The 17,186-nt window shown below is 36.7% G+C and overlaps 1 protein-coding gene across 2 annotated transcripts in view; it reads right to left on the reverse strand.

Moving 5' to 3' along the window:
• Positions 1-4,826: 4,826 nt before the first annotated feature.
• The window catches only part of EPRS1 (glutamyl-prolyl-tRNA synthetase 1), a 53,187-nt gene continuing 40,827 nt past the window's right edge, over positions 4,827-17,186 (reverse strand). For both annotated transcript variants that reach the window (XM_039341620.1, XM_039341619.1), the window contains 8 exons: positions 16,326-16,427; positions 15,287-15,442; positions 15,005-15,202; positions 13,694-13,867; positions 13,060-13,220; positions 11,363-11,441; positions 5,997-6,061; positions 4,827-5,192 (listed from right to left, as the gene is read on the reverse strand). In XM_039341620.1, coding sequence (XP_039197554.1) covers positions 5,042-5,192; positions 5,997-6,061; positions 11,363-11,441; positions 13,060-13,220; positions 13,694-13,867; positions 15,005-15,202; positions 15,287-15,442; positions 16,326-16,427 — 1,086 coding nt within the window. In that variant the 3' untranslated portion in view covers positions 4,827-5,041. The remainder of the gene's footprint in view (positions 5,193-5,996; positions 6,062-11,362; positions 11,442-13,059; positions 13,221-13,693; positions 13,868-15,004; positions 15,203-15,286; positions 15,443-16,325; positions 16,428-17,186) is intronic.

Below are 17,186 nucleotides of genomic sequence, written 5' to 3' on the forward strand. Positions count from 1 at the left end.
TACATCACCAGGTGCCAGGGGCGTGGCCAAAGAAAAGGGGAAAAAATGGCGGACAGCCTTGTTTGGCGACCCCCGTGAAATGGTCGTTCGACCCCAAATGGGGTCCCGACCCACAGGTTGAGAACCACTGGCCTAGATCTTCATGATAGCACAAAATCCTACTAAATGTTTAGAATTTGACACAAGTAACTATTTAAATGAATAATTTCCATTGTAGAACTCAATCACTCTTTTGGGAGCTATTTGTGTAAAAAATTGGGAGAGATTCCTTAGCAGGACAAGAACTAAAAAAACCCTCAGAAAAACAGTGCTGTATTAGTTACAATACCAATTTCTGGAATAACCTCCCTTCCTCTTGTTGGGGATCCAGATGGTGTCTTGTTTCCTGATACTTAGGATGACCATTAAAACTGAGGTATTAATAAGATTTTTGAGCATTAAAAGGGTTTTATTTTTAATTCCCCCATCAAACAAAATATCCACAAGACTGAACTGTGAATGAGAGCACTGCCTTCATATATATTGCTGGGAGCTGGTTAAGAATGGAGTAAATCTCTCACAGGATTTACTGGATTAATTGGTAATGTGGTCTGTAGAATTCCACCTTACTTCTGTCTCTTTAGCTCTCAAACTACCCCTATCAACTCCACTCACAAACCTCTGTCCGCTTACCAAACTTTCAAATCTAACCACTGACTGCACAAAATACACGACTTTGATTCAGGGTACTTCAGTAGCCATAGCAATAGCACTTAGATTTCATCATGCTTCACAGCATTCTCTAAGTCAGAGGTAGGCAACCTTGGCTCTTTTATGACTTGTGGACTTCAACTCCCAGAATTCTTGAACCAACTAAGCTGGTTCAAGAATTCTGGGAGTTGAAATCCATGAGTCATAAAAGAGCCAAGGTTGCCTACCCCTGTTCTAAGTGGTTTACAGAATCAGATGTTGCTGCCAACAATCTGGCTCCTCATTTTACTGACCTTGAGAGGATGGAAGGCTGAGTCAACCTTGAGCCAGTTGGGATAAAACTCTGGCAATGGGCAGAGTTAGCTTGCAATACTGCATTCTAACCATTGCACCACCAAGGTTCCTACCCTACACTACACACTGCCGCCACCAAATTAAAAAAAAAAAAGACAATTGATATACTGCTAATTTTATTTACTGTTGCTTTGGCTTTAGGCTAGTTTGTTTTCTTTAGGGTTTAGCATGTTCTGCAAACACAGATTGATTAGTTTATGATTCAGTCGACTCTGCACTCAGAAAATATTTTAATCCAGTAATCTGATTTTGTATAAATGCAACCAATCATATGGACCTATCTCAAAGCAAAACTGAATGATCTATTTCCCCATCCTACCAGATAGGATGCTGAATTAGAGCTTACAGTTTCCTTTCTGCTAATTATTATTAATGCTCTTAATTCAGCAGAAAGATTGTGGTGGATAGAATGTTTATTGCCATTGCTTTACTTGCTGCTGAATTCAATAGATGGAATGACAACAAACAGAGCAAACAGCTTTCTCTTGCATCTCTGGAAAACTTTGTGCTTGGGTCTCCATGGAGCCTATCAGTCTGGACATAATTAGAGTGGTGCTTTCCAAGTTCCCTTGTCCCATTTAATTTAGTTAGGTTTATTATTATTATTATTATTATTATTATTATTATAGGGTCTTGTAATTAAAAGAAATTGGGAAGCTAGCAAAGTGAAGTGCCTCTTTATTTTTCCAAGAAAATTTCTGATCCTCCCAAATATTCTAGGGGCATTATTTTAAAAAAAAATATTTTAATTTTAAAAAATAAAATAAAATAAACTTGTATGCCCCTTCCCCAGTTCAAAATTGTAACTCTGGATATATAACGTAAGATTAATATAAACTGATTAGAAAGAGCATAGCCAATGGCAGTTCACAATCACTGAATTCTTAATTATAATGGATGAGTTGATCCAACTACTTGCCCATGCCCAATAGAAAAGCCAGACCCACAAGCTCTTACAAGAGAGTAATTGGTTAGACCATCTGAATCTAAGAATATGGACAGATGCCATAATACTCTAATAACAGAAGACACTAATATAGAAGAGCATGTCAGATCTTGTGGGACAGGTAGAGATAATTAAACATAGACAGACTTGCAATACTTAGCCCTGAGCTTTCAAAGGTTTTATGGGCAGGAACTAGCACCTGGAATTGCATCCAGCACCCTATAGGAGCTAGTGCAGTTTATGGAGCAGTGGTATTATATGGGCTGTTATATTCTGGACCTATATTGCAGCTTCTGGATGGTCTTCAAGAAGAGCTCCACAATAGAGCACATTATAATTGTCCAGATGGCAGGAAACCAAGTTGTAACTGTGACTAGGACAACTGGCACACAAAATGAATGTGTGTAAGGATCCTCCTGGCCAGAGCTATCACCTGCTCTTACAGCAGGAGTCAAGAGTCTAAGATGACTCCCAAATTGTGCACCAATTCTGTCTGGAGAAATGCTATCTCATCCAAATTGAAAATCCTGAGATTTAAGAGGGCTCAAAATCCACAATCATGTTTTTTTTTATACAATGAATAAGCTGAAGCTTATTTATTTATTTATTTATTTATGAGTCTTATATACCGCTTTAAGTGCAAGCACTCTCTAAGCAGTGTACACCAGTAAGCAATGTATATATATATTTACATTTACATTGCCCCCAACAATCTGGGTCCTCATTTTACCTACCTCGGAAGGATGGAAGGCTGAGTCAACCTTGAGCCGGTGAGATTTGAACTGCTGATCTGCTGAACACAGTCAGCTAAAGTGGCCTGCAGTACTGCACTCTAACTGCTGCACCACCTCGGCTCTTAATTGTTCCCCAATAAGCCTACAAGCATTAGAAAAGAATCGTGACATGACTTTGTCAGTCAGGATGGAGAATTATTGATGTACAGGATACTGGTTATGCACGTCAACAAATTATTTTACTCAACAAATTTATGTAGATGTTAAATAAGGAAGTATAGAATTTTGAGGGCTATCACAAAATAGAAATATAGAGATAGATCTCTCCTCCTACCAACACTAATTGGAATTGGGCCTAGAAGAAGAACCACCAGAATACTGGACCCTTCCCTTTCAATCCTTGTTGTCAATCCAAAAGGACACCATGATTTGTGTTATTGAAAGTTGTTGAGGAGGGCCAGGAAGGTTCCATCACTCACATCCAGATCTTCCAGAGATCATCCATAAGCACAACTCACGCTATCTTGTTGATGTATCCAAACCTGCCTTTAATACTCTGTCCTCCCCTCCTCCCTTTTAATATCTACACGAAGCCACTGCTAGTGGTGGTGGGTGTTTAATCAGTTAGCTTGAGGTCACGTATCATCAATATGCTCAAATATAATTTTATTAAGAATTTTAATTACAATAGTAAAAACACGTGCAAGTAAACTTAGAAAAAGAGAAGAAGAACAATTGGGCAATGGCACTGCCAGATGACTAGATATATATACACCCTGGCCAATGGTGTTGGTTTTGTTTGAGCATTTCAGATTCTGCCATTTTTCTTAGATTCCCTCTCATTCTTAAAATCAGATTTTATTCTTCGGTCATCAACTATGGTATATTCCAGCCTTCACGGATTAATTCTTGCTGAATTTTCAATCTGTTAATGGCGTCTGAGTCAACCATTGCCTACGTATTTATTTACATTTTTCTTACAATAATTGTCTCAAAGATGGAAAGCATTTGAAAGAGAGGCTGATAGTGAAATTGTTGAGCAATTCCATGCTTTTATCAAACTTTGAAGCTGATAAAAAAAATAAGTTAAATCTTTTCCCTAAGTATTGTTAAGCTTTACTGATTTCAGTGAAAACTAATCACATTAACTATTTCTCCCCTTAAGTTTAATGGAATCTCACAAAACTTAACTTTTTTATTTAAAAAAAAGTGACAGTGAATGCACATTTCATTATCTGAGATAACTGTATGATCTCCAGTAAAGACCTACCACATTTGAACAAACAACATATGTCTGAACAATAAACATGTTTGCTGGAATGAATTTTTATATGCATATATAGAAATTTTAAGTTTTTCAAGTAATGTCATTAAGCTAAATCTCCCCAATAAATATGCTAGAATGCTCATGGAGAATTTCTGCTATTTGCTAATCATATGGAAGCTTTAGCATAGAAATATTTCTGTCCTAGTTCAGTAAAATAGATTCTTTCAAACTGGAATCAGGGCTTGGTGACTTTAAATATTTATTCTGGAAGAAGTGGATTATTACTAGGCTCTCTTAAAGGAATATCTATATAGTCATTTTGAGACTCTTACTAATTACTTTTGCAAATTTAGAGTCTAATTTCACAAGTATTGCCTTTGAAATAAATCTCATCAAATTATATTATTCACTGTACTTTATTTCTTTGATATTGTATTTTAAGATTTTATAGTAGTCCTTGACTTACAACTGGTTGAAGCTTACTACAATGGACCTCCCTGGAGATACTTACAATCTTGTACTGAAGTTCCAATGGCTGTCCCCCCACGACAGTACTTTGGGTGATTGGCAACTGGCTGTGTTTTATGTTTTTTCAAAAACCCAGCATTTACTGATGGAGCTTTCTGACTATATGAACAGTAAAGCAATAGAACAGGCTACCATATGTAATAATGAATTCTGAATGGAGACTGAATGATCATCAGATTCTCTAGTGGACCTTACACTGAGCAGGAGGTAATACTGTATCTTCTCTAAACACTTTTCACCTCTACGACTCTATGGTTACCACTAGATAGGTAAGTTTTCTTCACTAGTACAAAAAAGAGGACAAGTGACAGATGACAATACTTATTTATTATAGAGATACTGTATACAGAAAGGTTTATGCAATACTATAAGTTTCACTGAAAGGGTATGTCTCTCTATGGCTTTATTAGTCACTATTTTAAAAAGTAACAACAAAAACCTGGACAGTATCAGGAAACATCTCAGTCCTCAATTTAAAAAGTTGAGTTGAAATATAAGGAAACTATCGTTTCCAACAGTAGTTTAATAACTGCGTCCAAAGAGAGTGTAAAACTTTGCAGGGTTCTTGTCACAGACACATCTCGCTCCATTCTGCAGCTCACAAAGTGGTTTAAAGGGGATGCAGAGACTTTTTGCTCCCATGGATGGAGCGCCAGGTTCAAGATCTTGATCTCTGAAACAGAAAGCAGGATTTTTGTACAATTCCCAGCTTATTTAACAGAATAACAAAATAACAAGAGTTGGAAGGGACCTTGGAGGTCATCTAGTCCAACCTCCTGCTCAGGCAGGAAACCCTACACCATTTTAGACAAATGGTTGTCCAATCTATTCTTTAAAACTTCCAGTGTTGGAGCATTCACTGCTTCTGGAGGCAGGTTGTTCCACTGGTTAATTGTTCTAATTGTCAGGAAATTTCTCCTTAGTTCTAGGTTGCTTCTCTCCTTGATTAGTTTACATCCATTGCTTCTTATCCTGCCTTCAGGTGCTTTGGAGAATAGCTTGACTCCCTCTTCTTTATTTAATTTGGAACAACTTATATTTGTCAGATAGAAGTTGTCAGGTATGACCTAGTTAGTGCTTGCCTTACAATAGTTAAAACATCTTTAAGCAAATAAATTAATTACATTCTATTAGCCTTGAAGGGTATGAGACTGCCCCTGAAAGTCATCTGCTGGGAGATTTCTGGGCTTCTTTGTGCAGTTTGCTGGCCACTATGAGAACAAAGTGCTGGGCTAGATGGATCAGGGGTCCAATCCAGTAGGGCATTGCTTTTGTTCACAACCACACACAGCATGTCACCATCATTACATACAGAGGTATTTTTCACAAGTTAATTCTATTAGTCACACATGCAAGTTTTTACAAAATTTCCTACTGGTTTTCAAACAGTAACACATACAATATATTGTAACTGAAAAATATGCATTCTAAAATCTCCTTTTCTTTTATTCATATATGTCATACATCTCCCTCTTACCTGGCAGTTGTTTTTTTGATCCAATCCTCACATTCTATTTCTCCACAGAAAGGAATCTGCACTATCTGAAATAAGAAAGCATGCATATATTTTAGAGTTCATGTAAAAAGAATTACTTTTTAAGTAAGAATTTTATTAAATTGTAATAATATCCATTGCTTTAATGGGTCTCTATTTAGCTTTGCAATACCAAAGAGCTAAAGTAATTCCAGCTATCTTAAAAGAAATCACACTGACTCTACTTTCTTATAAATTGTCTTTGTATATTCAGTACACAGACAACTGCTAAGATTTATTCAGTGTTTTCTTTAAGTCTTGTAAGACTTTAATATGCACGATTAATGAAAGCATAAAGCATAAAACAACAAATTAAACCACAGAATTTTGGGAGGAAAGTCTAATCTTTATAATAAAAAAACCTAAACATTGCAAAGAGACAAATATAGATATCATCCTTATTTTAACAAAACAATGGAAGATAAAAGACAAAAATTCTGCTTTAATTTTTTATTCTATTTTCCAAACTTTGATATCCATGCTATTCTAATAACTTTCAAAATTTCCAGTGCATTTTCCAGACGTCATAAGGCAACATAAAGCTTATCTTTTCTATTTGACAATGAAAAGAAAAACTTATTTGCAAATATTTTCAATAATTTCTAGTATTCTGATAAACAGTGTGGTCTCTCCGATACATTGTATTACAGTAAGTAAGGAAGCAACTTATATATTCATTACTATCTTCAATCAGAATAGAGCTGGAAGGGACCTTAGAGGTCTTCTAGTCCAACCCCTATACTATTTCAGACAAGCAGCTGTCCATTCTCTTCTTTAAAAAGTCCAATGATGAAGCACCTCCAACTTCTGAAGGCAAGCTATTCTACTGGTTAATTGTCCTCACTGTTAGGAAGTTTCTCTTTATTTCCAGGTTGCTTCTCTCCTTGATTAGTTTCCATCGTTTCTTGTCCGGTCTTCTGATGCTTTGGAAAATAAATTGATCCCCTCTTCTTTGTGGCAGCCCCTCAAGTACTGAAATACTGCTATCATGTCACCCCTAGTCCTTCTTTTCTCTAGACTAGCCATACCCAGTTCCTGCAACCGTTTTCATATGTTTTTATCTACAGGCCTGTAGTCATTTTAGTTGCTCTTCTTCTTTTTTTTATGGATGTAGTAGTAGGAGTAATGAAGATTGGATTTAACATATTAGAATACTTATAAGAATTATTTAATTCAATAACACTATAAATCAACCCCGTATTGAATCAACCCATTTAATAACCAGGTTAAATCTTCACACAGAATACTTATTAGAGCCAAATTAAATTAATCACGCTTGGCTCCTGATAGAAATCAATGTGAAAAAGTGTAAGCAATGCTCCAAATCTCACTCATTTAAATGATACTACATTTGATCTAATTTTTGTCTGGATCCAGTTCTGTTTATTTGAGGGACAATGATACACTGAAAAATGTTATATGAATCACATAAAAATCTCCAGATTCTTTTGGATGAAACTGATTTTCTAGATCCATTTAAATCCAGTTTAAGGGTATAGAACAGAAACTCCTTTTCACTCTGCCAGAAAAAGATAAGGGAAGCACAATCCTGTTTTTTCCCCCTCATGAACTTATCAGCAGCTTTCAATAGTATTAACCTGCACAAGCTAGGAGATTTGAGATGTGGAGGCACCATACTATGTTGGTTCCACCCCAGGTTGTCTTGGAATGCCTTTAAAATCAACTCTGACTGACTTACCAAATGTGATCTTACTGGAACAGTTATTTATTCTCTGATAACTTTACTGGTTGGATTCATTTCACAAAGCTGCCCAGAAAATTTAGTTGGTTCAAAATAAAGTAGCTGGACTGCTTACTAGGACTGGCCAATCCGAATATATTATGGCAGTTTTTTGCTACAAATCAGGTCTATTTCTGGAGCCAATTCAAAGTATTGATTTTGACCCTTAAAGCCCTAGACAGCACAGGGCCAGGTTACCTGAAAGAGAACCTCCTCCCATATGTAACTCCTTGAACCTTAAGATCATCTAATGAGGTCTTCTTCCAGGTCCCCCCACCAAAGACATAATGTGGACCTCTGCAAGAGGGAGAGGGTTTTTTGTTTGGCATCCCATTTATGGAACTCCTCCCCGGAGTGGCTCGGCTGGCATTTACACCGGCATAATTTTGGTGCAGATGAAGACCTTTCTATCATCCCAATCTTTTTATTTAGCTTTTAATTGCATTTTAATGTATATTGTTTGCTCTTTGAATAACTGTCTTAAAGTTGTCTGGTTCATACAGGTGGTCCTCAATTTACAACAGTCTGTTTAATGACCAAAATTACAACGGCATTGAGAAAAGTGGCCTATGACCACTTTTCATACTTATGACTGTTGCAGCATCCCCATAATCACGTGATCCAAATTCAGACGCTTAACAACTGACTCATATTTATGACTGCTGCAGTGCCCTGAGGTCATGTGATCACCTTTTGCAACCTTCTGCAAAATCAATGGGGAAGCCAGATTCACTTAACAACCGGGTTACTAACTTAACATCTGCAGTGATTCATTTAACAACTGTGGCAAGACAGGTCATAAAAGGGGGCAAAACCCACTTTAAAAATGTCCCACTTAGCAACAGAAATTTTGGGCTCAATTGTGGTTGTAAGTCGAGGACTGCCTATTTAGTGTTTTTATTTTGCATTTTATTATATATGAGTTTATTCACTCTTTTTTAAACGCATCTTACTGTGAACTAACCAGTTCACAATAGTTTCAGCTATTGGGATAGTTTTAAAACATTTAATAAATTGTAGTAAATGACGGTAGAGGACAGGAGGACCTGGAGGAGCGTTGTCCATGAGGTCGCAATGGGTCGGGCACGACTTCGCAATTAACAACAACAACAACAAGTAAATGATAAAATAAAAAGATATTCAATATGACAAAGTAGTGATTCTTGGTATAAGTAGTTCTCTCAAAAAGATATTCAGTGAATGTTGTAACTCTCATCTATTTTACCAAAGTTACCAACTTATGCATGCCCTTAGTTTAGAAAACAGAGAAAAACATTAGAAGTTTTCAAATTCCATGACTGCTTACTTCTCAAAAAATGGTATTGCAGAGTGTTTTTCTAGCCATAAAAATTTACGGGCATTTGCTATATTTGAAATTTAACACATATTTTGTATGTAGAAAGGTTAATACAGTTACTCTTTGACTTATGACCACAACTGAGCCCAAAATTTCTGTTGCTAAGTGAGACACTTGTTAAGTGAATTTTGCCCCATTTTATGACCTGCCATAGTTATTAAGTGAATCACTGCAGTTGTTAAGACAGTAGTGCGGTTGTTAAGTGAATCTGGCTTCCCCATTGATTTTACTTCTCAGAAGGCCGCAAAAGATGATCACATGACCCCAGGACACTGCAACCGTCTTAAATATGAATCAGTTGCCAAGCATCTGAGTTTTGATCACATGACCGTGGGGATAGTGCAACAGTTGTTAAGTGTGGAAAATGATCATGGCATTTTTTTCAATGTTGTTGTAAGGGCCATTAAACCAACTGTTTTAAATCAAGGACTGCCTGTAATCTCTAATAATTCAGTTTCATTTTGTAACCAAGACTCATTCCAATTTATATAAATCTTTTTGTTGTTGTTATTGTTAATTGCGAAGTCGTGTCCAACCCATCGCGACCCCATGGACAATGTTCCTCCAGGTCTTCCTGTCCTCTACCATCTTCTGGAGTCCATTTAAGTTCACACCTATTGCTTCAGTGACTCCATCCAGCCATCTCATTCTCTGTCGTCGCCTTCTTCTATTGCCCTCAATCTTTCCCAGCATTAGGCCCTTCTCCAGTATATAAATCTTAAATTGATACAAATAGAAATTAATTCAAACTCAAAGTTCATAAAAGTTCTAGCCACATCATCACTGGAAGAGAACAGAGCTAGTGGATCAAACTATCCATTCTTCCCTGTACTTCTCCAGCATTTCCTCCCAAATCTATATTATATCTAATGAATTCTAACTGAGATTGCCTTATAAATTGAAAGAACGCATATTTACATACCTACCTATCCCTCTTTATTCTAAAGGAAGTTACATTTTACATCTTATGCCTAATAGGTAAGTGGTACCTTACAATAAAAGTAAACCTACTGTAAACCTACTGTAAACTTTGCTTTCTATAAACCAACAGCAATATTTTATTGCATGGAAAAGTGTTTTATTGCTGTATCATATCAGTTCCAATAACCTGTTATCATTTGACATCTTTGCATGCACTTGATGATCCTTATTTAAATCAGATAGAAATGGTTTCTTGACGTAAGTAATGTGTCCTATGAACTGAATGCATTAATTATATCATTTTAAATTATTTTACAATTATTCCCATTGAATTTATTACAGGGTCTGAACAGACATTCAACTTGCTGTTTTATTTTCTGCTGATAAAGCAAAGACAACAAGTGTTCTGATAATGGGGTGACAGCATTCACCTTTACAAATGTTTTGAAAAGGATGAAAGTAGTTGCTATTCCTATGTTATCTTTCTGATAACTACTTGCCATAGTTCACCTCCACTGCCACTTTGACAGAAGAGAAACATCTCCATATAATTAAGATATCCTGTATTATGTTCTGTATTAGCGGTCTGGTAAGGAAAAAGCTTGACAAGAACTCACTTGAAACAAAATACTCAGCTTGGCTAACTGCAGCTTTTGTATTAATTAAAGCTAATAGATAAACATGTTTCAAAGTGAATAACCAAACAATCAATCTGTTGGCTTCATTTCTGGCATATACGTTATTCATTCTTCCACATTTATAATTAAAAGCATTGTTTACAATTCTTGAACTTGTTTATGTGAATCAAATGTTCCTTATTAGGGATATATAAGGCTTGTTGCCCTGGGATTGAAAGATTCTGGAAACACCAGAATGCTTAATTTCTCTCCAGACCTGCCAAACTTCCTTCTGCACAGTGATATTCCAGGGGATGTTCTGTGATTCCCAGAAGTAAATCCTCCCAACTTGAAGTAGTTGGAGATGTACTAGACGTGGCATTCCAAGTCCTATTTCCATCCTTAAAACATTTTTGCACCACTCCAGTTCTGATTGTTTAAATAAGCAAGCTGCATTCCACAACAGCATTGTCTGGGGAAAGCTTCGTGGTTTGAGGGAAATGGAGCATTTCAGAATACTCTATTCTAAGATCAAGGAAGCTTCCAGAATCCTAGCAGTTACATTTAAAAAACAACAACCATGAATGCATGTTGTACTGCATTTATGGTTTACTAGGTTTTAAGAATGCTTAGGAAGGGACTCGTAGCCCCAGTGCAATGGCAAATTATTTACCTTTCCAGAATCAAGTTCTTTCTGAAACTCTTCCATGGAATTGGCCACCACCATATGACTCTTAAGATCTTCAGCAGCTCTAAGATAAAGAAAATGTTCAGTCCAGTTACAGATAGTCTTTGATTTATGGCTGGTTATTTAATGACCATTCAAAGTTATGACAGACTTAGTAAGGGTGCTTTATGATCAATTGCAGCATCCTGCACCCATGCAACTGCAATCCAGCAAAAGTTGCCCATTTGGCAAAATGGAGTCATTTAATGACCACACAATTCAAAACAACCATGTGATTTGAACTTACTACTGTGTGGTTTGCTTAATGACTGATGTAAAAACGGTCAAACAAAGACCCATTCACATGGGTGCTTTGAATTATGACCACAGCAACGTATGACTGCAATTCTGCTCCAAATTGTGATTATAAGTCGAAGACAATCATAATGAACATATGTTGTATAAGTGTACTGAATCAGGTTGTCTAAAAACATTAAAAAGGTCAAACAATCTTTTATAATTCTCCCATATTCAAATTTTCGTGAATATGCACCTAAGGTTAATACATTTAATTTTTTCCACATATTAAATTCACATGACAGTCCTATACAAAAGTGTAACCAAATCTCTCTCAGAAGTAATTAATGCAACCAGTATAGATTACAGCTGCTAGACCAGGGGTGTCAAACTCAATTTCACTGAGGGCCGCATCAGCAGTGTGGTTGCCCTCAAGGGGGCAGGGGTGTGTGGCCAGGGTGGCTGCAGCCTACTGGGTGGCCATGGATGGAGTGGGTGTGGCCTACTGGGTGGGTGTGGCCAGCTCTACATCGTTCGTGTCAAGGGTGTCTGTGGGGGCCTGGGCAGGACTGGGATAGAGCTGAGGGTCTCTGGCAGAAAGGGGTGGGACCAGGGTAAGTGCCAAGGCATGGGCCACTGGAGGAGCCTCATTGTTCCTCTCAGGCCATATGGGGGGGAGGGGTGCCTATGGAGCTAAGATTGAATGCGTTTCAGCATAGATGGCCACCACAAAATTGTACATTGGCTCCCGGCTGGCCTGGGCCAGGGCCAAGGCAGAGGGGGCCATTCCCTCACTGTTTCCAGGATGGCTTCGCGGGCCACATGAAACCACTTCATGGGCCGCATCCGTCCCCCAGGCCTTGTGTTTGACATGTCTGTGCTAGACTGATGATTGGGTATTTTACTATATTTGTATTATATCTGTCCTAAAAGGATTAAACTGGCTGTCAGTCTGCTGTCAGGTCAGATTTAAGGTACTGTTATACAAAGCCTTGAATAACTAAGGGCTAAAATTGTTTATTTTAAAAAATTAATCAGCCTCCAAGCATGCATGTCCTTCAGGGCAGGTCCTGCTCTCTGGACTTGGACTTGCAGATGACAGTTTGTCTGTGACTCAGTGTATCCTCACCAAGATGGCACTTATCCAACAGTAGGATCTCCAGCTGTATGGAAAACCAAACAACATTCTATTTTTTTCTCTGGACTATGTAAATTTCAGAGGTGGCCTAGCTGTTTTCCACAAGTTAATCTTCTGATTAGAATTCAGATGCCCTTGTTTAGTTCTTATCTTTCATTTATTAGGGTAAGCTTAGTTTATACATATCTGAAATCATGTGACAGGACTGCAGATGCTGTTTATCTTCTCCATTCTATCACACTCCCTTTTCCCCATCCCCAAGTTTAACCTGTTATAAAGGTTAAGATGGATTTCTTCTAGAACACGTCTCAGCTGGTCCACTGCTTCATTTTCAGAAAAGGTCAACTTTTCTCCTGTGTCCCTTCTAACAGCTACAAACTGATGATTCTTCATATCGCGTGGCCCCACTTCAAGCCTGACTGGAACACCCTATAAAACAAAAAGTCACAAACACAGTGTTTTGTCCCTCCTCACATTTTTCCGGATATTATTAAGCAAAACCTAAAACTAAAACACTCCTTTGGGTTATGCTGAAGCTTAGATCTATTGAAATGTAACATTTTATGTAAATTGTTCTTCAATCCAACAGCCAATATTAAGGAACCTGTTCCACCAAGGGCAGATTAGAAAGCTTGGTTTATAGCAAAAAAAAATTACTTTTTTGAATTACTGACAGATGGAAATGTTCATCCCATAGACACTCAGGAATGGATGATTCCTTTTCAAATAGCAAATGGCAGCACGTACTCATAGATATATAATTTATCAGTATATACTGATTTTTACATTTACTTTACATTTTTACATTTATTTTCTAAATATACTTCTAATACCAAATTATATAGACGAAAAAATCCTGTAATGAAGAATTAATCAAAAGAGAACAGAATTAAAATATTTACCTTAAGCTCCCAGTGATTGAATTTCCACCCAGGTGAATAGTTCTCTCTCAAGTCAGTTCGCACACGGATATCAGCAATGCGCAATCTCTTACAATATTCATTGCATTTTGTCAGTAAAGCCTCCTTCTCTTCTTCCGAAAGGGAATTAGTGATACCACAGGGAATAATCACCACCTGAATAAGGACCCAGTAGTTATAAAGCTAGACAGAGGAAAGCCTCACTAAATGAAGCTGTTATGTAGTTGCATGTATAAGGAGCAGTTTCTAAAGGAGCTGCATGATCCTGGAAAATATATGCATCTGCTTCAGGAAAGATGTCCCAGATATACACTTTTATGTTTTCCAAAGATTTGCCTAGTTCTATTAATTAGTGTACTACTTTATACAGCTATAAAATGTGCAAGATGGATTTTTATTTTATAATTTTTAAGGAAGGCAACCCAAAAACTGTAGAAAATTATTCAAACTATCTGATTCAAAGGAAAGGGATACAAAAAATAAAATATATTATCAATATTTTCACTATATCATGCTATTTCTCCTATCCTTCATTAATGATATCTTTCATAATTTCTCTTTCTCAAAGAGAAAGCATTGTAAAAAGATAATTTATCATTCTTAACTTTCATACTTGCAGTCTAATACATTTCTGAACAACTCTTTCTAATATTAGAACCTTTTAAACATTTTTTCCAATGTTAATAATTGATTCCAATTTTGTCCATACATATTTATTAAAGCATATAAAAACAACTAAACAAACATCAATGAAGTATTGCAATCACACCAATTTGCTGAGAAAGGCAATAGAACATCAGGAATATTTTTACATAAAACTAGAATCTCTACTTTAGCCTCTTTTTTTCTCTACTTGTTTATTCAAAACCTCAAGCCAATTTATAGAATGCAATGGCAACGCAAATAGTTGCATCTCCTTGCACTTTTCCATGCTGCCACAGCAACACAAAGATGATGATACTACAGCTGGTACATGGCCTTCTTTGCCCCCTTGTGGTACCAGATAGAATATTATCCCTGTAACCCTCTTTGAATACAGCTTTCCCTAGCTAAATTTAATTGCCAATTGTTGAAGGATTGAACACAAATGTAAGTAGGACTTAATTAAGAATGTTTAGGATTCCCTGAAATTTACAGGACAAATAACCACAACTGAAGTAATTAGGACTTCAGAACAAGTAGTCAGCTATGGCTTAAACCTAGTTTGTCTGCATCCCCTTTTCTACAAAATGGTAAGGAAAAAGGGAAAAAGCCATCAAAGATGTGCATCAATGAGGATTTTTTTTACCTCACCTGAAAGCATGCTACTCTAGGTGGCAGCACCAAACCCATGTTATCTCCATGAATCATGGTCAAAACACCAATGGTACGGGTTGTAAGGCCCCAAGAATTTTGATAAGCAAATTGTTTCTCTCCTGGTATTCTGGGATCTTCAAAGACAATCTCAAACATCTTTGAAAAATTCTGTCCCAAGTGATGAGATGTTGCTCCCTAAAATACAATACAAGAAAATAAAAAACATTCAGTAAACTTCTATGCATGAATATACAGTAAACAACAAATTTGGTACTGTACCTGGATAGCTCGTCCACTTGCAGATATAAATGCCTCAACTGTTGTGGTATAATCTCCACCGGCAAACTTTTCTTTTTCTGTCTTTCTTCCTTTCACAACAGGAATTGCAAGAAGTTCTTCATATACACGAGCATATAGATCGAGAATCTGCAATACCTAGCAAACAAAAAAGTTAGAAACTAGTTTTATAAGTATATATACTAAAAAGGTTTTAATATTTGATAGTGTCCTATAAGCCCAAGAATGCTCAATCAGATACAAAACTAATTGTCCTGATTAAGATTCTGCCATTAACTGCAGGTTTAAATTGTATTAAAACTACAGAGTCGCAATGAATACTGCAAAAGATTCTTGAAAATAAATGTTCAGTTGTTCTTGAACTTCATAGCTCAATATCTAAATTAAATGTGATTTTTGTTTAATTTTGCATTTGTCTTCGCCTACAAGATTTACATTTCCAAGAGAATCATTTTAACATATATTGATTTTTGCAAGCACCAAGAAGAGCAAGTAGCAAATTATAGCAATCAAATATACTACTGTAAACCTCACAGCATATAAAAGGAAAATACAACTAGATTAACTACTGCATTTGCACGTATTCTCAAAAGCATGAAAACAATTCATTAATTTATCTCTGTTCTCCCCCAGGAAGCATGGGTACCTGCACATGGGGCAAAAATAACATATGTGATATAATAATGCAAATGGTGCAACTTGCAGACCTGCATCAAACTTTAAGTATGTAATGGTGGCATTTTTGTAATCTGTGCTGCTTCTGCAAATGCACAGAGAAGCATCCTCGAGGAGATAGCTGTATTTTGGGGGATGATGATGTTGATGATAAGTCTGTTGCAGCAGTCCATTCCAATTATACTATGTAGACATATATCTTCACCCACATAAACAAACAAGTGTTTGTGCAAAATCTAAAACTGTTTGTTTTATGTGTAAAATAGCTGTGAAATATTTCAGAGTTATCCTTTGAAAGCCTTGAAAAATGAGCAATGATTTTTTAAAATTATTTGGCATATAGTACCTCTTCAGCTGCTTCTTCGTAAGTAGAGAATGCCGTGTGTCCTTCTTGCCACAGGAATTCACGAGTACGCAAAAATGGCTGTGGATGCTTGAACTCCCAGCGCTTCAAGCAATTTAATAAAAATAAAAATAAATCTTTGTTCAAATCCTAATCTTCATCAATACATTCACTTTTAAAGACACCTTTTGGGCGTGACTCAGAACTATTATTTTTGATGTGAAATAGTGATTTCAGAAATTTAGGGATCTACTGTTTCACTCACATACTGTGAAAAACCAATTTAAATGGGAATGATCTGAATCACTAGAACAATATATTATGTTCATTTATCATTACCTTCAGCCATGTATTACTTCCCTCCTGTTAGACTAGTAGTCTATACAGGTAGTCCTCAACTTACAATAATTAATTTAGTGACCCTTCAAAGTTACAACAGCACTGAAAAAAGTAATTTATGACCAGTTTTCACATTTACGACCATTGCAGCATTCCTGTGGACACGTGATCAAAATTTGTGTGCTTGGTAACTGGCATATATTTATGAGATACACTGTCCTGGGCTCATGTAATCACCATTTGCAATTTTCCCAGCCAGTTTCCGACATGAAAAGTCAATGGGGGAAGCCAGATTTACTTAATGACTGCATGATTCACTTAACAACTGAAGTGATTAAGATGATTAAGGGCCTGGAGACAAAACCATATGAAGAACGGTTGCAGGAATTGGGTATGGCCAGTCTAGAGAAAAGAAGGACTAGAAGGGGTGACATGATATCAGTATTCCAGTATTTGAGGAGTCCCCACAAAGAAGAGGGGGTCAACTTATTTTCCAAAGCACCAGAATCCAAGACAAGAAACAAT

This window comes from Crotalus tigris, unplaced genomic scaffold, assembly GCF_016545835.1.
Source record: "Crotalus tigris isolate CLP2741 ecotype Arizona unplaced genomic scaffold, ASM1654583v1 scf7180000017771.5222438, whole genome shotgun sequence".
Lineage (NCBI taxonomy): Eukaryota > Metazoa > Chordata > Lepidosauria > Squamata > Viperidae > Crotalus > Crotalus tigris.